This window comes from Chaetomium fimeti (genome assembly GCF_033439085.1).
Source record: "Chaetomium fimeti strain CBS 168.71 chromosome Unknown B0H64scaffold_4, whole genome shotgun sequence".
Classification (NCBI taxonomy): Eukaryota; Fungi; Ascomycota; class Sordariomycetes; order Sordariales; family Chaetomiaceae; genus Chaetomium; species Chaetomium fimeti.
Window position 1 is genome coordinate 2552314 of NW_026944332.1, and position 19225 is coordinate 2571538.

The following is a 19225-nucleotide window of genomic DNA, read 5'->3' on the forward strand; positions in this document are numbered from 1 at the left end:
CAGGCTCAAGACAGAAACACGACGATAGACCTCGCGGGTCGGCGCAGGCGCTTGCTTGTGCGAGGGGAGAGGAGGATCTTGTCACGGCCGACCCAAGACACGCCGAGCACTTGGTTCACCGTCGTCGGGCCAGGTCACCAGCATCAACAGCGGCCATCTCCGTTTCTCCTCCGCATGCTCCTCCTTCACTTGCTCATCCGACCAGTCGGAGACGAGTGGAACCGAGAGTTGGCAGGAGCAGAGACTTGCGGCAAGGGGGACGGCTATATAAAGAGAGAAACGAAAACCGAGACGGCGGCCCCCCGTCCTATCGTGGGACGGCGAATGGCAACGAGGAATTGGCAGCGGCTCAGCACGACCAACCAAGACCATCGTAAGTCAGGCGCGTCCACAAAAGCTTCGGGCGCTCAAGCCATCGTCCGCCCCGTTCTGCGATCCGTCGCATCACGAGTGTCGCTGCCTGGGGGCGACTGGCGTGACACTTGCCCAACCTGATGATACCTGGCCAGAGCGCCCGCGTGGGTTTTCGGTCGACCAGTGCGCCGGAACCTGGATATTGCGGCCCAACCCAGGGGTATGGGAATTTGGACCTCGGGCCGGTCATGTGTCCGATTCTTGGGAATGTGATGTTGCGCTTGCAGGGGGGATGGAGATGATTTGTGGTTTCTTGCGGCCAAAAGCAAAAGGCGGACGCAAGGGAAACAACAGGCAGAGATGTCGACTCCAATGCAAGCCCAATTCGTTCGCGAGTTGCTTACCTCCATTTTGTTTGTGGAACGGCGGCGACAGCCTGTCGGCGCAAGCTCTCAGACCACCCGAGCCAACGGTCTTAACGGCCGGAAGCGGGCTCTTCGGACCAGGAGAGACTGGCGTCAAACAAGCCCCTTGGTTCACTTCCAGGACCGGGCCAGGTGCTGTAAAGAGTGGCCGGGGACAGGGGCCCGAGATGGCTTGGAAAAGCCTGAAACCTGGCGAATGAGAGTGAGACTCTATTGTGAGCGATGGAAGAATCCGCCGACCGAGAAGTTGAAATGAGATGGGGGAAACAACCAGGCAGCGAGATACCGCGGTTGAGAGACTGGGATTAAACTTACCACCGGATCGTGAACGGAAAGAGCTACCCCACGAGCAAGTCAAAACTAAATGGAGATAGGAAGGAGGATAGAGCACAACGTTTTGTCTTTGCAGGATGGTTGATGCCTCCCCCGGCTCTCTCCGTAGGCAAGCAGATGGTGATAATACGGCGTGTTAAGGCTCAGTTAGGTAGTCGTTGAGAGCGAGTGGTACCGAGCGTGTCACCCGCAAATGAAAGAGATCCCCGTGCACCTCGACCCATATATCATCGTCGGCGTCGTCGAATCTATTTATTGTGCTTGTTGAGGTACGCAATTTGGGTTTTATATCAATTGAAGTAAACGGCAAGTAGTCATGCGAGGAGTTGCAGCGTGCGTGGAGTGCAGTGCAATTGGGTGCAGCTGGAGGGCAGTTGTCTCGGGGTAAAGTTAAGACGGGTCATGGGGGGAAGGTCCAGGTGAGCCTCACCGAAGCGGGGTCCTCACAGCAGCTGGGCCGCCTACCCAATTACCTAAACACGCAGCAAGGGGAAGGCATGAAGGCCAACGGTAATTTCTTGGCATTCTGGTGATCGCCTTCCTTTCTGGTATGTCGTCAACTTTTTCTGTCGTCCGCCCATCAACCCATCAACACCAAAACTACACATGATGTGAATGAGATGCGGGATAGTTATTTTACGCCTCGTCCGCAATCGCCGGTAGAGACGGGTCATATGAAGACTTGCTGCTGGACCGGCTGAAAATGGTAGCCACGAAGCTCTTCTTCCTCTGCGCTTTTCTCTGAGGTGAGTGAGCACCGCTTGCTTCGCTTTCCGCCATCTGGGGGTATGCGCCCGGCATAGGCGGTAGATCTTCGTCACCGCTTCCGGGAGGCGTCAATTCCGGTGTGGGTAACCTGGCGGCGGTTGATAGAGGTCGAAGGGCGGCAATGGACTGCTCGGTACCATCTCGTTAGTTTCTGGGTTGTGCCGAACAAGAAACGGGAAGTAGTATTCGTAATTCAGACCTTCACCTTAACGTTAACGCTCAACATCTTCTTCTCCTTCCTACCACTGGCAATCTTCTCCACCTTGTTCGGTACCCCATTCGCTTCCACCACCGCCGCGGGAGAACCACCCACCACATCACCACCCCTCTCCAACTCCTCCACCTCCCCCGCCACCGTCCGTCCATCACACACCAAACACTCCTCCGGCACGGGCACGAAGCGCAGCAGGCCGCGGCCGGGCCGCACCCCCAGGGTATCCTCCATGTGCCGCTGGATCAGCGCGGCGTTGCGGCGGTTGGTGGTGGGCTGCAGCTGGGAGGGCAGCGCGGAGACCGACATGACGTAGGCCGGGTCGAAGGAGCCGCCCCAGAACATGCAGGCGCCGTGCCGCAGGGTGACCACGATGGATGACACCGGCCGCTGGTACCGCGTCGAGAGGTGGTAGGCCAGCTCGCTGATGAAGGTGAATTCGTCGCGGACCTGTTTGTTGGGGGTGGGGTGTGTGAGTGCTCGGTATGCTGTGGGATGTGGGGATGGGGGGTTAAGGGGGGGTGGTAGGTGGAGGGGGACAAACGTACGATCACGTTGGTCTTGACCTCGGCCGTGACGATGGCGTCGCCGTGGACTCGCTCCCTGGCTAGGCTGGGTGGGTTGTCCAAGAAGGCGTCTTCAAAGAAGTTCCGCTTGCTCTTCTGTCTTGTGAGGTCTGTTTTGGACTGTGCTTTGCTAGCGCTGCGGGCAACGTCGCCTGGCGGCGCCCGGTCGATGGGCCGCATGAGATGGGTCCCCTCAATAAGGGGTGCAGGTGACTGAGGTCCTGGTATTTTGACCTTTGGCTCCGAAACCGTAAGCTGTTTTAGGGGCTTCGGAGCAGGCGCGCTCGTTTTGGGGTACGGTGTCCGACTCATCGTGACTTGGTGTCGAATGCTATTGTGGTAAACTCTTCGTTGGTGGTGGTGTCGGCAAACTGTCCGCTCTTGGACGGGCTATGGCCCCTTTGGCGGTGGGACGCGGAAGGTATATGGCGCTTTGCGGTGGGTGTTAGTTTCAATTGGGAGAACTCCCTCCTTTTCAAGGGGGAGTTTGTGTCTTCTTGGGAGGGAACCCGGGCATAACAGAGATCAGAGAGACGGGAACGGGAGCAAGAGAGCGGCGGAGTGGTCACCATGCTTCCAGGAGGAGACACCCATTCGTCCGTGCCTAGCGAGGAGGAGGTATGTGATAAGGTGGGTGCCGTGGATGGTGGCTTGTTGCACACGGGTACCGGCATCCCTCACCCAGATTTGAGTGACGCATCATCTATCGTTCAACGCTATTAGGTGAGCTATCAGAAACGACAGGCACACCGTCGGGTCCCGGCAGCATGTCAACCACGGGATCAACTCAACAGTGTCGAATGGAGTGCTCGCGGTGAATCAAGGAAAAGATGCTCAGATTTCGGCCTTGCGTTCTCTGTCGGCCATCCAGAGCGGGCTGCCGTGGTCGTTTACGAGCAGATTAGCCCGCATGCATACGCTGCAGATTTGCCGGTGATAGGTCTAAGGATACCGTTCGGTATCATTGGGGGTCCCGCTGATACCCGAGAACCCGTGTTGAGCTCATCGACGAGATAAGCGGCAGGCACCGTAGAGAGAGAAACCACGGCTAGTAACTGTACCTTTTGGAGAGGACTGGTCGAAGTGTGGTGCCGGAATGATATACCAAACTGCAGGAAGCCGACGAGGGTGCATGCAGTTTGCCCATCCGAGTTTCACGCAAGTATCACCCCCCGTGAGCCGTTTGCTTCCGAGGTGACGAGACTGGGGTGGTGGGCAAGGACATGGAACAAGTTTGGTTCATATCTCGGACATGCTGATATACCATGTCGTGTGTTAAAAGGGACGGGCCTTATGGGTAACACAAGTAGGAAACTCGTCCAAGTCTCACACAGCGGGAGCCTCTGATAAAGGGATGCAATTGCTGTCATATCACACGATGAAAGATTATAAATACATAAAACATCCGGCCATGCTTCCATTTCCCGGGCCAGAAACCGTAAAATAATGTAAAAAAACCGGGCCACCCGAACCCATAAACCTTCCTCCCATTTCCGATGCCACAGGCAATTCCGGATCAGCCCTTGGCCAGCTTCCCACTCCATGTCCCAGACTTAATTCAGCACAGGGGTCTTCCTCGCCCCCAGGTACCGATCCGTGTACCTCTCGACCTTGAGCTGGAACGCCGCCAGGGCCAGGGCGGCCACCTCGACGGGGATCAGCAGGATGGCCAGGTACAGCCCCGCCTGGCCCTGCTGGCAGAGGGTGTCCCAGTGCGGCGCCTGCGACATGGGGATGTCCTTCCAGCGGCACGTCCACGAGACGAAGGTGTCGGCCACCTCGGAGGCGTTGACGGCGTAGTAGAAGATGACGGCGATGAGGGCGCCCGTGAGGCCGAGCATGGGCGCGATGAGGGTCGCCGTGGTGTGCAGCGCCGATTTGGCGCGGAGCTGCAAGGAAGCGGCATGTTAGTCTGGGGTTGTGTTGGCACAGATATAGGAGGGGTGAGAAACGTACAGCGCCCACGTGGCTGAAGCAGACCGCGATGAGGTTGGCGATCAAGACGATGACGCTGCCGATGACAAGCGAGATGGTCGGGCGGAGGTTGAAGTGATCCGGCCAGAGGGGCAGCATGAACTCGTGAGCGACATGGGTGCTCTCATACACACGCAGCGTGTTGCCCGCGATGCCGAGGACCGTCAGGCCCATCAGAAGCGCCAGCACCGTGACGCCCGCGCGGGCACTGTCAACCATGCTGACGGTACGCATTTTGGACTGGAGGTGGAGGTCTTGGGATTCGGCCTCGAAGGAGGATGCCGACCCCTGGGAACGGTTGCTCTTCTCCATCTTTTTATACTGGCTTTTTCGGTATTGACAACGAGCACTGCTCAAGCAAGGAGAAAGGGGGTATCAAGGCTCGAGACGAAGACGAGAAGTGGTGCAACCCGAAACGGTCAGAAGAAGACCAACAGAACAGAACAGAACCCGTAGAGAAGAATAGGAGAAGGGAAATAGAACAGACAACGAAAGCCACTGACAGGAACAGGAACGCAGGGACCCGACGGGCAGGTCTCACGATACTAATACCCCGTCCACTCACCCAACCTCACCCAGTCCGATCATCCCCCGACTAGTAAGTAGCACTTTGCTGCACATAGTTAGCACCACCAAATAAGAGAAGGCCCCAAGACAAGGCGGGCGGTTAACTCTCCCCAGGCCCATGCGGGATCATGTCGTCAACAGAAACGGCTGCTGCATCTCATCGCGCTACTGCCACCCACCGTCACGGCCCTCGGGCCAGTGCCGTGCTGTGCCTGGCCATCCCAAGCCCGGAAATAGACCCGCATCTTGTGCCCCGTCACCCACAGCAAAGCTCAAGCCGGCGGGCGCCAAATAGAAAGAGGGTGGCACGGTGGCACGGTGGCAGCGGGGGGAGCGGGCCATTCTGGAAAGCGGAAGACCAGAGACAGAAAGGCCCCATCACGACCCAGTCAGCCAACCAAGTGAGGCGAGCCCCCAGGTGCCCAGCCAGATCTCAGGGACGAGTGCAGATGTGTGCCGGGCCCGAAGCGCCAGTGAGGCGCGCCGAGATTGGCTGAACCACCAACACCCTCCGCGGCCCCGCCATTGGCTCGTTGGTGTGCAGTTAAGCGCCCGGCGTGGTGGAATTCCGCGTGGTCGGCGGCCGCGAGAAGCGGCCGGCCGTGTCGATGGGCCTAATTTAGTGATCGAGATTGATTGATGATGGATTTTGAAGTCTTCGCTTCGAGAGAGATACTTTTGGTGTATGCACGGGCAATATCGAGGTGCATTCATTTCTCATCGATGCATCGCGGCGGCAATGAGATCGAAGTGCGCTTTTCCTGGAACGGGAGAGCGCTCTTCCGATGAACCGTTACCTTGGATGGCCGTGGCCATGTCTGTTACAGTTGGATTGGATGTCGACGGACCTAATCTCAGATTTGACTAGTTAAAGGTCAAAAATGGAAAACGACAAAGTGCGAGAAATCCGGGAAAGTTGACATTGAGCTCGAAGCAACAACAACCCTAACCCCGGACAAACGATCGATCAAAGGCAAATCTTGCGTCTATTCTAGATGTCAAGTCTATTCCGTACTATATTTCTATAATCATTTTCCATGCCATGATGGGTATCAACAAAAGACACCAGATCCTCCTACGCCAGTACCAAAAAAGACACCCGATCCCGGCCCAGTCCCACACCTCATCACACCATCACCCTAACACCCCAACCCTCTCCATCCCAACACCCCAGACCATCCCCTCCGTACCCAGGTAGTTACACCTTCCTCCCCAACCCAATCCCCTTCCCCCGTCCCCTAACCAACGCAGCCAACCCCCTCCCCACCCCGGCCAAATCCCCCAACATCGTAATATGCCCACGATCCGTACACACCCGGCCCCCACGCACAACCTCATAGCCAGCCGGCAACATGGCCTCCCTCGCCAGCACAACCCCATCCCCACTCGCAAACAGCAGATCCTCATACGCATCGGCGCAGGCGATCCCCTCGCGGCTCGCCACGCCCGCCGCGTAGGTGGTCGGGATGTCCTTGGCGTAGATGACGGCCAGCGGCGGGTAGGCGTTGGCCTCCTGGCGGGCGGGGACGTGCGCGAGCTCGGCGCGGAACTGTTTGGTCTCGGCCAGCGTGCGCGTCAGGTAGGCGATGTTGCGCGCGCGGACGGCGGATGCGGGCCGGGTCTTGGAGGTGGATGGTGCTGTGTCGGGGGAGGAGTCGGATGAGTCCGCGGCGGCAGCGGCGGCGGCGGTGGTGGTGGTGGTGGTGGTGGTGGTGGTGGCGGAGGAGCTGTTGAGTTGGGGGGCGAGGGTCCGGTCTTTGAAGACGAGGTCCTTGATCTCTGACCCGGAATTGTTCTTCTTGCTTTGGGTGCCGCTTCGGCTGCGGAGGGGAAGGCTTGGGAGGGAGTCGGACAGGCTGAGGAGGGAGCCGAAAGTGCTGCTGCGTGAGAGGGCGGGGAGTGCGGGCTCCGAGACGGAGGGGCAGATGCGGTATTTGATCCAGTCTTCGACGTTGTAGAAGTCGATGTTGTATGGTTCCTTGGTGACCTTGTCGACAAAGGCGAAGCCGTCTTCCGGGAGAAAGACGAATGTTGTTCGTAGCGAGAAGTGGACTTGCGCCGTTAGGATCTTCTCATTCAACAAGACAGCATCGCCGTTGCGGAGTGGCCCGAGAATGTTGATGCACCGCTGCGGCACGCCGGCGTACAAGACGCCCGAGAAGAGCTCTGGGCGTTGATTCACCGCATGCCGTGTAATGACTCCGCCGAGACTGTGCGCAATAACAAGGGCGCCGCGTTGTTCCTTCGGGACACCCGGTTGGTTAGAAGGTAGCTTCTCGAGAAACTCGACTAGCTTTCGCGACAGCAAATGGGGGCTGAGCCTCCAGTCATAGCCGTAGTCGTGCACCCTGAGCTTGCCGGTGCGAGCGTTCTCACACTCCCTCAATTTCTTGAAAAGCCGCTTCGAGATGTCAACGGGGCCAACGCTTTTGAGCATTCCGTCGGCAATGATGCTCTTCTCCATGTTCTCTTCGTCCTCAGGATCCAGTCCAACTTCCAGGTTAACCTTTCGGACTCCAAGTTGAACCTTGACCGGCACCCACAATCGCCTATGAGGAGCCTTGGCCGACCGCAAAACAGAGCCCCTGTACCCGCCCATCACCACAATGTCTCCGGTCAATGACTCCAGCACCGCGTCCAGAGGGTCTAGGTTCGCACGTTGGCCCTGCTGCATGGAACCCGACGGGTGGACGCCTGGCGTGGGATCAGTTGCCGACTTCTTCAGCGGCGTGTTAAGCAAACCTGGCCTGGTCAGTCCATGTAACCATGGAGGTGCACATACAACGGACAACCTACTCGGCATCTGAGGTAACTTGAACGAGGGACCATCGAAGCTGTCCTTGATGGCCTTGATTCGCACATTCACTTGCTCGCGAACATGAGCAAACCGTTCATCGTCCCCGAGTGAAGACACGCGGGATAGTGTGTGGTAGAGAAGAGAGTCGTCCGAAGTTGTGTGTCGTAGGGTTCGAGGTCTTGCAGAATCCGGTCGGACCGGGAAAGGAGTGAGAGGTGATAAAAGTTCTGTCGATGTTTGAGGCTGCGATGCGTGTGAATCCTTCTGCGGCGAACTCGCGCTAGACGAGAAGAAGGTCGGCGTCGGGATGTTGGGAATGAGGCCAGAGGGGATCGAGATGGATGGCAAGGCCTTTGATAGCCTTTTCAGAGCACTCTCTCCGGCTGATTGTGAGCGATGCTGTCTTGATTGTGTTTGAAATGCCGCGGCCATGGATGATCGAAACCGGCCGGTTTCGGAAACCATGAACTGCTTCGGCCCAGCTTGCCACGGCGCCGGAAGTACCAGCGGCGACCGGCCTTCAGGTGGGTTATCGGACTCCTCGGACACGCCGCCGGGCACTGGCACCGTCCGCCCGTCTTGACTCGGCTCGTCACTCTCCAGCATCTCAAAGAGTCCCGCAGACCGGCGTTCGAAAGCCGCGACTTTATCAGCCGTTGGAGTCTTCGGCGAAGTGAGAAGGGTTGCTAGAGGGCTGATGGCCGGCTGGAGGAACGACTGGGCGTCGTCTTGGTCAACATCCAGTTCATCTTCCTCCGAAGCATCCAATTGCGGTGAATCCCCCTCTTCTTCCGGAGGCGCCGGATACAGCGACGGCGGCATGACGGCGACCGAGGGCGAGTCTGCCCTACCCTCCATTATGTAAGATGTCGTTGAAGAAAACATCGCCAACGTGGGGGCGGTATGAAATGCCTACGACAGGCCAAAAGAAAACGATGCAATACGAAGGACGGCAGGCTTAAATTTGAGCAGATAAGATGAAGCCGAGGTTGTTGAGAGGGTCGGGGTTTAAATTCAGATGCCTGTCTGTCTCTCAACCTTGTTGTTGTTCACCCGCCCCATGCAAGGTCCTCCGCGCAAACATGGACGATCAAAACGCAACGAGAAGGATTTCGTGGGGAAAAATCAGATGGTTCCCCATGCGGGCATTTAAAGCTGCTGCAGTCAGCTGAGGCTGAAAATGGCTGGGTTTGGTAGGATGGGTAATGGCCCATTATGGGTAACAGGTCGGGTCGCTCGGAGGCTCAGTCGCCCCTGCAGGGCCGTTTCTTTTGTCCGCGGTTGGAACAGTTGGTAGGGATGGGGGTTAAAAAAGTACCCCATCGCGGCGGTGCCATCCCAATGAGGGTTGGCCCCCAATCTCAATTGGATATCGTGTCTGTACCTGATTTCGATGCCTAACATTAGTGTCATTCGTGTCATCCCATCTGTCAGCGTGGCACACACACGTTCATTTCGGCCAATTGCGGGCTCGGCGGGTTCTTGTTGAGATTGTTCCAGTTGTTCGACTTGTTGATTGTATTTGACGTCATCTCTAACTCGTCGTTCCAGATCCACTTTGGCATCGAGGGAAAAGCTTGTGACAGCGCATCGGAGAAATGCCATTGGGGGCTTGGTTCAGGATGGTTCCACACGTTTCCGGCCGCCCCGCCTCCAAACCGCGCCTCTCGGTCTTGTCGGACCCACGTATCGGTACATCTTTCTCGGCCAACCTGGTAACAGGTGCCGCCCGAAAAAAAGGCTTGTTCTGCGGCCATAAGACGGCTTGGCCAGGTTTGAGGCCGGGCCGTCGTCTTAGATACGCGCAGACGGTTGGCCGCCAGGGTTGGGCAGGATGGAAAAGCCGCCCTCGATCTCCTTGATCTTATCTACCGATCTGTTCCATCCCGGCTCTGCTGCCAGACGCTCGGCGTAGGCGTGGAGTTTCGGGAATGTCTCCTTGAACGAGCCCTTTTCCCACTTGCCGATGCCATCAAACGCGCCATCCTTTCCGACAATGAGCGGGTAGGAGAGCATGATGTCGGCACCAGTAATGTTACGACCACACATGTAATCGCCGCCGCCAGGTGATGTCTCCAGGAACTGCTCCATCATCCCGAAGTGACGCTTCATGTTTGGCAGGACGATCATGGCGATCAACTGGTTTGCGATGAGTGTCGTAAGAGGCCGGACGAAGAACGGGACGTTGTTTCCTTTGAGCCCTGCCACCAGTTTGTCAGCGTGATCCAGGTATCCACGGCTGCATTTGTGGCGGTTATCATACCACTAAGGATAAAGTGCAGAACCATAGTGAACATGAAGCTGCCCTCGATGTAGTACAGCAGGTACTGGTACCGCATCCATTCATCTGTCTCACCGCCGACCTTGCCCTCCTTGCCGTCTTTCCAGCGCTGTGGCACAAGAGCCTTGCCCTTGGGAAAGTGGTCGCATAGGTATTGCGTGATGAACGCACTCTCTGCGAGAACGATAGGCTCAGGGACATCCGGTGCCGTGACAGTGATCACAGGCGACTTGCCCAGTGGGTGAATTTTCTTGAGCTCGGGCGGCGCCAGCATGGTCTTTTGGCGATGGTAAATCTCGAGCTCGTACGGGATCCCCAGCTCTTCGAGCAGGAAGAGAGTGCTCTGAGCCCGGGAGCCATCGAGCCTTGCGCGGTGTCAGTAGCATTGGACGGGGAGAAGTGGGCTTGGGATTTTACCAATGTAGCTTGACTTTCACTTCATCCGCCATGATCGTGTATAAAAGGTGAATGAATCCTTTTGCTAAGAGGGAGATGGATACGAATTGGTGGTGTAGAAGAAGGGTGGAAGCTCCTTCAAATAAAATGTTGAGAGGAAGACGGAGGCAAGCTAAGAGGGAGGTAGGATGCCGAGGCACTGGGATCTAATGATGGTGCTCCCTCCTCCACTTGGAGAAGGCCGAGACTTGCTTCCTATCACACGTGGTGGGATTGGCGATGCTAGTCAACTCGCCGAGATCAACGCTCCTTCGGTCGATTTGCCGTCACAAAAACTGACAATCCGGCGATATCCTGGCCCGCGGACCAGATTTGCCGAGGATGAGTGCGAGTTGTGATCGGTCGCCAATGCAACGACAATGAACAAACAGCTGGAAAGGCGGAGACAAAAGAAGATACGATGGGTAAAACACTCGTTCCAAAATCGCAATTAAGCACATGTCACTGATTAATGTAAACCTCGATTTCACCAACAAAAGAGAGATGGAAGCCCAGTCCTGAACTGCGCAAATCATCTGCCGTCATCGTCTCTTGTCTGGAAAGCGCAACCTGGAAAGGGTTCTCACCATCTTGGAAGGCGTGGCGCACGTGATCCTGCACGCCCCACCATCCACCATGCTCTCGGCGCCAAGACCAATCAACCACCAGATGCGCTGCTGAGCTCCATGCGAGCAGTTATCGTCTAACCTCGAATCTCGAGCGAACCCCTCGATCGAATCCCACAACAGCCACTCCGTACTGCCAGGGACAGACCCTCGCACTCCAAGATGGCTGGTCTACCGCATAACAGTGCGCCTCCGAACAACCCCCCTGCCAATTAATTGGCTATGACTACCTCAGCTAACCTGTATCCGCGCGAACAGAGATGGCCATGGACCCGGCCCTGGTCCGGATCGGGAGTACGTCGACTTCCTCCTCAACCCCGCCCTCCTACCGATGTGGCAGCGAAATAACGGCGAAGTGACGAACCGGGCGAGGCTAACCGTTGCGCAGACCTGTCTTCGAACCGATACAAGTACTTCAGGTGGACGAAGCGGACTGCCACCGTCTCGTTCGTTTTCGTGATCGCAATCCCGGGGATTCTCGGGTACCTGGGCTACAAGAACGATGTGAGTTCTTTCTTTGGGATGCGGGAAGCATGGGCCAGTGGCCACGGCTGGCCCAGTTCGGGTCGGGATTGGGTACTAACTGTGCTTGCCAGGGACTATGGGATCTCCGGGGGAAGCGGAGGGGCGACACTATCAGTGAACGCTAAGGATACGGATGATCACGGTGCAGATGGAGCAAGTCTGCTGTACATAAGGGCGCGAGACGGGATGCCGGAAATGAGACTTGCATCGACACAGTTTATACCAATTCCCGATCTCCGATCAGCGACATCGTGACAATCTATTGATGAGGCACGGCGGGATGCCGTACGTTGGAATTTATGGCAAGCGGCGGACTACTCTCGTGAGGGAGAGATAGCTAGACTCCAGAAATCGGTGATTCAGCTTGTACACAAGGATTGGGCCAAGGAGGAGCCAACACGGGAGAGTAGACGAAAAAGAGGGCTCAAGTCCCTCCAAGTGAAGCGGGCGAGCACCGGGAGTGCCAGTAAACGTGGTTTTATGGTATTCATTAAACGCCTGTCCGTTAGCTCAAACTCCAAAGACCAACTTCAGAAAGACTGCGAATACAAATACAACTGATCAGGCAAGTGCGATGGCCAGCCGTCGATTGCCGCAGCATCCCCCCAACCGATCGTTTCCTCATTGCGTTTTGCCCCTTAACCCTCGAGATCTCATCTTCCCCACCGTCCATTATCAGGAGGGTCATCCGGCAACCGATCCCCTCTCCGCCACTCTCCTTCCGGCATCCGAACCCCTCCCCTCCCAAACGGCTCGTCCCGCTCACGAAACCTCCCACCACCCCCATAACCACCCCGTGAACCGCCACCCCAGGCGCCTCTCCCACGAAATCCCCCCGGCGCAGCGTAATCCCTCTGCCTCGGCCCTGAGAACGGCAGCGGCGCACCCAGATGACCACCCCTAGCCTCACCCACCCCCGCCCCACGGCCCATCTTGGCGGCGCTCGCGGGCGCGACGTCACCGGTAAGCTCGTCCGGCGGCAGGATGGCGCAGCAGATGAAGTCGCCCGTGATGAAGCGCGCGTCGGCCAGCGTCAGGGCGCCGTCGTCGGGCTCGCCGTCGGCCACGCCCTCGTCCGGCCCCGCGCCCGGTCCGCCCCGCCCGAGCACCACCGAGCCCAGGGGCTTGGACACGTACCGCGGCGGCATGTCCATGCGCGCGCGCGTGTCGGCGTAGATGAGGCAGAAGGAGAGCCGCGTGCCGATGGCCGGGTCCGGGAGCACCGCGGGCGAGGCGTCGAGCATGTGCTCCGAGAGCTCGGCGAGGCTGCAGGTGCTCCAGGTGTGGATGGGCAGGTGGGGTGGGAGTGAGGGTGTGTTGAATTCATCTGGCCTGGCAGGGTAAGCGGCTGGTGTCTCTTTGGGTATCGGGTATAGAGTGGAAGGGATGTATATAGGTACCTATGGAACGCGCCTGTGCGATAGAAGAGCTTCAACAGGAAGGGCGGCGATGCCTCTTTCTCTTTGTCAAGGTCGGGTGTGCTCATGGTAGCGGTGATATGGACCGGTTTCTGGGGGAAGTTGAGAAACGTAGTAACATTGATTAACTAAATTCCCTTTATCACGAATATTAAAGCCCCGAGGTAGATTGACTGTAAGATCTCGGAGGTTGGAAGATGGAGGTGAGCTCGGGACCTTGAAGCTGTGCTTGCCTGCCGCGACAAAGCGCATCCCGCCCTGTGGGGCCGTCTCGGGGCGCAGCGCTTCGTGAATTTTAGCGGGCCATGATCCGCTGAGCGTCCAGAACCTCGACCATTTCACAACCACTTCCATCGACCTCGAACCAATTCCTTTGGTATCGAGCCTTCAACAAATAAACTACCGAGCCGGTTGATTCAATCGACAATCTCCCTCGTATCATCGATTACACCACCCATCCAACGCGACGACAACACCCCCAAAACAACAACAACCTCTGACAAGACCGCAAAGATGGACTTCGAGGCCCTCATGTCCCAAGAAATCTCCAAATCCAAACCCAAAAGCGGCAGCAACAAACCCACCTCCACATCCTCAACCACCACCACCGCCCCCGCCCCCGCAAAATACATCTCCCGCCGCGAAGCCGAAGAAGCGCGCCGCGCCGCCTACCTCGCCGAGCAGAAGGCGCTGGAAGAAGCGCGGGCGGGCAAGGCGGCCGCGAAGCGGCAGCGGGAGGAGGAGGCCGCGCAGGAGGCGCGGGCGCGCGACGACAAGCGGCGGCGGCTGGCGGAGGAGTCGCGGGCGCGGCGCGAGGCGCGCGAGGCCGAGGAGGAGCGCGCGCGCCGGAAGCGGTTGGGCCTGCCGGAGCTGTTGCCTGCTGCCGCTGGGGATGGGGAAGGGGAGGCTGGGGATGGGGAGGGGGAGGATTTGGATGGGGATTTGGATGGGGATGATGCGGGGGATGTGCCGGAGGAGGAGCTGGTTGCGAAGTTGAGGGGGCTTGGGGAGCCGGCGGTGTTGTTTGGGGAGAGCCATGCGGCGAGGCTGAGGCGGTATAGGAAGGCTGTGAGGGGCGGGGCGCTGGCGGCCGCTGCGGGACCGATCGCGACGACACTGCTGCCCGTTGAGGAAAAGGACATGAAGGTTCCCGACACGGTGCCGCCTGCTTCGGATAAGAAGGCCCGCAGGCTCCTCTTCCGGCAATTGGCATCTTACTTCAACATGATTCTGCGGGAGTGGGAGTTGGCGCTGGCGCGCGAGGACAACGCCGAGACCTTTGCCGGACAAGCGGCGCACAGCGCGATGATATCCAGCAAGGAGACGATGCGACCCCTCTTCCGCAAGTTCGAGCAGGGTGACCTGGACGAGAGCATCCTCGAGGCGGTCATCGAGATCGTCAAGGCGGCACAAGAACGGCGATATGTCGATGCCAACGACGGGTATCTACGCCTTAGCATTGGTAAGGCGGCGTGGCCTATTGGTGTTACCATGGTGGGCATTCACGAGCGTAGTGCCCGCGAGAAGCTACATGGTGGTGAAAGGGGTCATATCATGGGCAGCGAGGTCACACGCAAGTATCTACAGAGCATCAAACGGTGCCTGACCTTTGCCCAGGTTCGCTGGCCGTCCGAGGATGTCCGCCAGTTGATGGGGTGAGAGTGGATGCTAGAGAAACAAGCAGAATAGTGATACCCAGCGAATCGAACTTGCACTCTTCATGGCTTCCAAAGCGGGAGACCTCTTTGCCTGTGGCTGTCATGATCGTTCAAGTTTATCAGCCATGACGTGGCCCGCCATGACTATATGATAGTACGGTACTCTAATCGGCAACATTACCAGCCATTCCCGTATCATCCCGCCCAAGTTCCGAAGCGCCCTCGCCCTCCGTGCAATGCAATAACGAGCAGACTAATCAAATACCGTCCTTTTCCCCTCGGTTGGTCATGGGTCAACTTAACCCAGTGTCTCCTCAAGCATAAGGTCGCTCTGGCTGCCGAAGGGGTTCGACTTTTTTACTGATTTGAGCTCGAGATCGGCCGCGGCGAGGCCCATCCGCCTGAGGCGGTCAAGGCCCTGCTTCTCGTAGTTCTCGGCCATCCGGAGCGCCGAATCTTGCATTTGCGCTCTTGGGTTCGCCGCCTTGGTTGTTACGAGCTGGAGTGGGGTTAAACAGTGCAACGGGGATATCCGAGCGGGAAACTGGGATTTACCTTGTCAATCGTGTTGATCCGAGCCTGCAGCGCGCCCGACTGAATCATGTTGGCCAGTTCATCCTCGATGACCTGATCCGGGCCCCCAAACGCCTTATTCATGGTGTCCAAGCTGACACATGAGAACGGTGTCAGGTACTGGATGATGCACTTGCTCCGAATTTGGGAGTATATGGCGGCGATGTGCTTCTGAAGGTAAATGTCGAGTAGGTAATCCGGACGGTAGGATTCGAGAATGGCGATGCATGCAGAGTACCTGCCACTAACAAACTGCGCAACAGCACGCCTTATGTGCGGTGCCTGCTCCAGGAACGTCCGGAACTGTGCGTTATCAAGCACGTTGGTTTGCAGTTCATTACGGTCCATAGACGCGAGAGCAAGGAGGCCGCCGTAAATTGCGACATCGCTTTGGCTGGCAAGCTCGCCGTATGTCGAGCTGGGGATATTGGAGTCGGCCGAAAGAAAGCTGAGCGCGGCATCCTTGAACTTCTCGCGCCCCAAGAACGCGATGCCGTGGGCGATCTTGAGGTACGGTTGGACGGCCTTTTCGTCCTCTGCAGATTGAGCACCCCCCATCTTACTCAAGTGCGCGCTCACCATATCCCATTCGCGCCGCTGAATCGACACTCGAACTAGATGCTTGCCGACGTCGAGAAGCTGCTTCGCGGTGCTGACGTCCGGCCGCATTTTTGAATATGTCTCGCTCGCAGCGTTGAGGTCGCCGATGCTCTCGAGGTGCTTGGCGAGGTCTTCGTTGCCCATCTAGTACCGGGGAAGTGACGCCACGTTAACGAGGAAAGGACCACATGATGGAAACAACCAAAACCCACCCTAATGCTCTCCTTGATGAGATTATTCTTGTATCCTTTAAGCTCTTTGAGCAAGCGGTTGGTCTCGGTTTTGTTTTCTGCGTCCTGTGCTTCCAGCCATTTTTGATCGAACACCGCCTCCGGTTCCGAAGGCGCTGCAACCCGCAGGCACTCCACGGCCTCCCTGTATCGGTGGGTGTCTTTGCCTCTCTTGGCCTCGGCGATGGCTAATTTCAAGGCATCAACGCACAACGGCACCGAGCTGCGGCCGATGAGGAAGAGACGATCGAAGCGAGCACGGCCTAGGTGGGGATGAATCAGAATAAAGCCATCGGAAACCAGATTGGTTAGGACACCGAAAGTGCTGACCTCTGTAGCTCTGTATGTAAAGGTCGAGATCAAAGTTTGGGGGTTCTGGCCGTCCAAGTCTCCAAGTCAGTTACTGGCCTTAATCATGAATCCATCCGACCGCGGGGTTGCCCAACGCGGTGCACGGTTCTGGGAGGAGCTGGGCGGAGGTGGGGGAAAGTTTGGGATACCTCTAACAATGGTGCCATCTTGGTTGTCCATGAGAGTGAAGAATGCCAGCAGTGAGTCCGCCATATTTGATGTTCTCAAAGCCAAAACGATGCGGGTGGTCGATGGCAGCTTGACAAGGCTGCAAGCTGTGGAAGCTTTCTTGGTGAGGCTGAAGCGTCCGACAGAGAGGGTGAGGCCAGGCAAGGCCAGCCAGGCAGCCAAGTGTCGTCCATGGCGGGGTAACGGTGTGGGGCTCCTCCTGCTTGCTTGCTCCCAGCTCTTCTCTCAAAATTCAGCCCTGTCATTTCATGGTCCCCTTCAGTTCCATCACAAGCAACGGAAAATAAAGGCAAATGCGCGCACTTCAGATGATGGCGAAACGAGTCTGTATCAGGTAGGAACCAGTCGTCGCACATGACTGGGCCAAGGTGGACCCCGTCAAATGCGGCGATTTGGAGAGAAGTCAGGCATTCTTCGACGACGACTTGGCCACTGGACTTTTTTGCTCTCGGGGAGTGCCTCGGTCGCCGAGGTGTGAAGTGTTTTGGTGCACAGTACGACAGGATGTACTTGTAAGGCTGACAGCCCCCCCTGGCGATTGTACAGACGGCGTTCAATAGTTTATTCTATCTTTAACTGATCGTCCACGCAGTCGGATCGTTCTCGGAGGTTCTTTCGCTGCTTACACCCACACGGGCGTGGGAGACACAACCCGCCGAGATTCAGGCTACCCGGCCCATGCTCCGGGAATCCCAAAGTGGCAGCCACGAAAAAGGGGTCCATGGTAAAAGTAGCCGACCGCGAATCGGATCTCCAAGATCCTCGATGCCCAGAAACGCCGCCCACAATGACATGGGAGACGTCTTCCCCCAACACTCCAGTCCCAGCTGCCGAGCTCCAAGAATGCGACGGTTCTCCGGGCCAAGCTCGGGAGGCCCGTTATTTGGAAAAAGTCTGCTCCCCGGACCCCCGTCAGTTGAGAACAGTGCGCGTTCGACAACATGGACACGATGGGCTGATTGGGGACCCCTGTTCACCTCGCCTGGGGTTCGTGCATGCCAAGTCTGTACACCGACGTCAGCCAAGCCCCTAGTGCGCCAATGCTTTCCCCACCCTTTCGAGATCGCCAATGCCCGTTTCCCATCTCCTGCACTTGTGGGATGTGCTTTGTCAAGATATGCTGGGGCCGCTGCGGGTTGTTGCTCAAAATACGCATCCCGATGCTGCCCCAATATTGACGGCTTGCACCCTGCAGGAGGGTGCCCTTCGGTGCGACCGCCGCAACGCACCTGCCCAGTATCCGGCTCCTTCCCAACAATGAGAGAAAGAAGCGTTGCACCTTCCAGGGGACACCACAAGACCACGGGCAAGTAGTACGTAGCACCATCAGAGTCGTACACGAGTAGGACTTGAACTCTGCCAGTTGCCGCCGCCACTGGCACCAACCCGCAACTGCCCGCCAGGCTGCTTGGCTCCTTGGCTGCCTGGCTGCGAGTTTGGTTGAGATGTTGATCTGGGAAGGTCAGACCTCCCGTGCCTACCGTCAGTTAACGTTGCTGTGGATCATTGATGGGGTTTGCACAGTGGTTCCCCACTCTATCCACCCGCGTTCTTCCACGCCTTCCAGTTTCTGCATGTTCCATTGAGCGAGCGAGCCATTCCTGTTCCTCTCGCATCTGAATCCCAACTCGGGAATAAATCCGGAAACGAGCGGTGCTCGAGGCTTGTTGTCACGATAGGGGTTCGGTTCCCATCAACACGCCGAGCAACGCGTAACTCCTGTGTAAGAGTCAGCACTGACGGAGATGGAGACACGCGGCGGTTCTCGGGACCGGAAGGGGGAGCCAAGAAGAATTCGCACCGACGACCGCCACAAACCTCAACGCCCTGCTGCATCCACCGTGAGTTTGGAAAGATCCACGGGGAGCGGAGCTTGAAAATATCCACGATGCAGAACGCTGCTCGATCCGAACCCAACTTCTCCCGCCATCCCGCCCGGCCGCAATTGTCCCGTAACAACCAATTCGGAGAATCCGTGTGTCCCCGGGGTTTCGCTTCAGGAGGCCCCGTGCCCCCGTGCCCATTGCGTCGGAGTCGGAGATAACTACCCCAGAGTCCTGGGAACATGGAAGCAGCCGAACGGCATGCGGCTGGGGGACCCCGGGACGTGGAGGCGATTTCCCTCCACCTGCCCTCGTGGTCGCGCACAACATGCGTCACGCAGCTGGTGGGCAGAATTGGAGAATTGGGATCCCACAGACACGGAGTCTGCGGCTGCTCCGAGAAAAGGCTGTAATTTATTCGCAGTTATGGGATTCGACGGCGAATCCCAGCGCAGCGCAGAGCTTACCGGTCGGCGTGTACATACTGTGTGTGTACACACTATAGGAGCATACAGATGCTC

The 19225-nt window shown here is 57.6% G+C and overlaps 8 protein-coding genes across 8 annotated transcripts; 2 read left to right on the top strand and 6 right to left on the bottom strand.

The window, feature by feature from the left end:
* Positions 1-1748: 1748 nt before the first annotated feature.
* B0H64DRAFT_442268 (Tautomerase/MIF superfamily) lies at positions 1749-2969 on the bottom strand (the record flags this gene model as incomplete). Its single annotated transcript, XM_062806626.1, has 3 exons — positions 1749-2006; positions 2080-2541; positions 2640-2969. The coding sequence occupies 3 exons, from the start codon at positions 2967-2969 to the stop codon at positions 1749-1751; spliced, it is 1050 nt and encodes a 349-aa protein (XP_062659420.1).
* A 1241-nt stretch (positions 2970-4210) lies between these two features.
* On the bottom strand, positions 4211-4943 carry B0H64DRAFT_323961 (uncharacterized protein; the record flags this gene model as incomplete). The annotated part of the gene is made up of 2 exons (XM_062800636.1): positions 4211-4546; positions 4614-4943. The coding sequence occupies 2 exons, from the start codon at positions 4941-4943 to the stop codon at positions 4211-4213; spliced, it is 666 nt and encodes a 221-aa protein (XP_062659421.1).
* A 1453-nt stretch (positions 4944-6396) lies between these two features.
* Positions 6397-8853, bottom strand: B0H64DRAFT_322906 (uncharacterized protein; the record flags this gene model as incomplete). The annotated part of the gene is made up of 2 exons (XM_062800586.1): positions 6397-7940; positions 7995-8853. 2 exons carry the CDS (start codon positions 8851-8853, stop codon positions 6397-6399), a joined length of 2403 nt encoding a protein of 800 aa, XP_062659422.1.
* Positions 8854-9694: 841 nt separating this feature from the next.
* On the bottom strand, positions 9695-10861 carry B0H64DRAFT_158649 (uncharacterized protein). Its single transcript, XM_062798551.1, has 3 exons — positions 10694-10861; positions 10259-10641; positions 9695-10196 (listed from the first exon to the last, which is right to left on the bottom strand). Exons 1-3 carry the CDS (start codon positions 10723-10725, stop codon positions 9790-9792), a joined length of 822 nt encoding a protein of 273 aa, XP_062659423.1. The 5' UTR covers positions 10726-10861; the 3' UTR covers positions 9695-9789.
* Positions 10862-11499: 638 nt separating this feature from the next.
* Positions 11500-11987, top strand: B0H64DRAFT_442271 (uncharacterized protein; the record flags this gene model as incomplete). Its single annotated transcript, XM_062806627.1, has 4 exons — positions 11500-11521; positions 11596-11631; positions 11726-11841; positions 11934-11987. The coding sequence occupies 4 exons, from the start codon at positions 11500-11502 to the stop codon at positions 11985-11987; spliced, it is 228 nt and encodes a 75-aa protein (XP_062659424.1).
* Positions 11988-12316: 329 nt separating this feature from the next.
* On the bottom strand, positions 12317-13553 carry B0H64DRAFT_158646 (Sin3 associated polypeptide p18-domain-containing protein). The gene is made up of 2 exons (XM_062798550.1): positions 13263-13553; positions 12317-13194 (listed from the first exon to the last, which is right to left on the bottom strand). The coding sequence occupies exons 1-2, from the start codon at positions 13346-13348 to the stop codon at positions 12516-12518; spliced, it is 765 nt and encodes a 254-aa protein (XP_062659425.1). The 5' UTR covers positions 13349-13553; the 3' UTR covers positions 12317-12515.
* A 61-nt stretch (positions 13554-13614) lies between these two features.
* Positions 13615-15013, top strand: B0H64DRAFT_341853 (Prp18 domain-containing protein). Its single transcript, XM_062801251.1, has one exon. The coding sequence runs from the start codon at positions 13794-13796 to the stop codon at positions 14937-14939; it is 1146 nt and encodes a 381-aa protein (XP_062659426.1). The 5' UTR covers positions 13615-13793; the 3' UTR covers positions 14940-15013.
* Positions 15014-15236: 223 nt separating this feature from the next.
* B0H64DRAFT_323841 (26S proteasome subunit RPN7-domain-containing protein) lies at positions 15237-16905 on the bottom strand (the record flags this gene model as incomplete). Its single annotated transcript, XM_062800630.1, has 5 exons — positions 15237-15437; positions 15494-16255; positions 16324-16604; positions 16672-16716; positions 16842-16905. The coding sequence occupies 5 exons, from the start codon at positions 16903-16905 to the stop codon at positions 15237-15239; spliced, it is 1353 nt and encodes a 450-aa protein (XP_062659427.1).
* Between the last annotated feature and the right edge of the window lie 2320 nt (positions 16906-19225).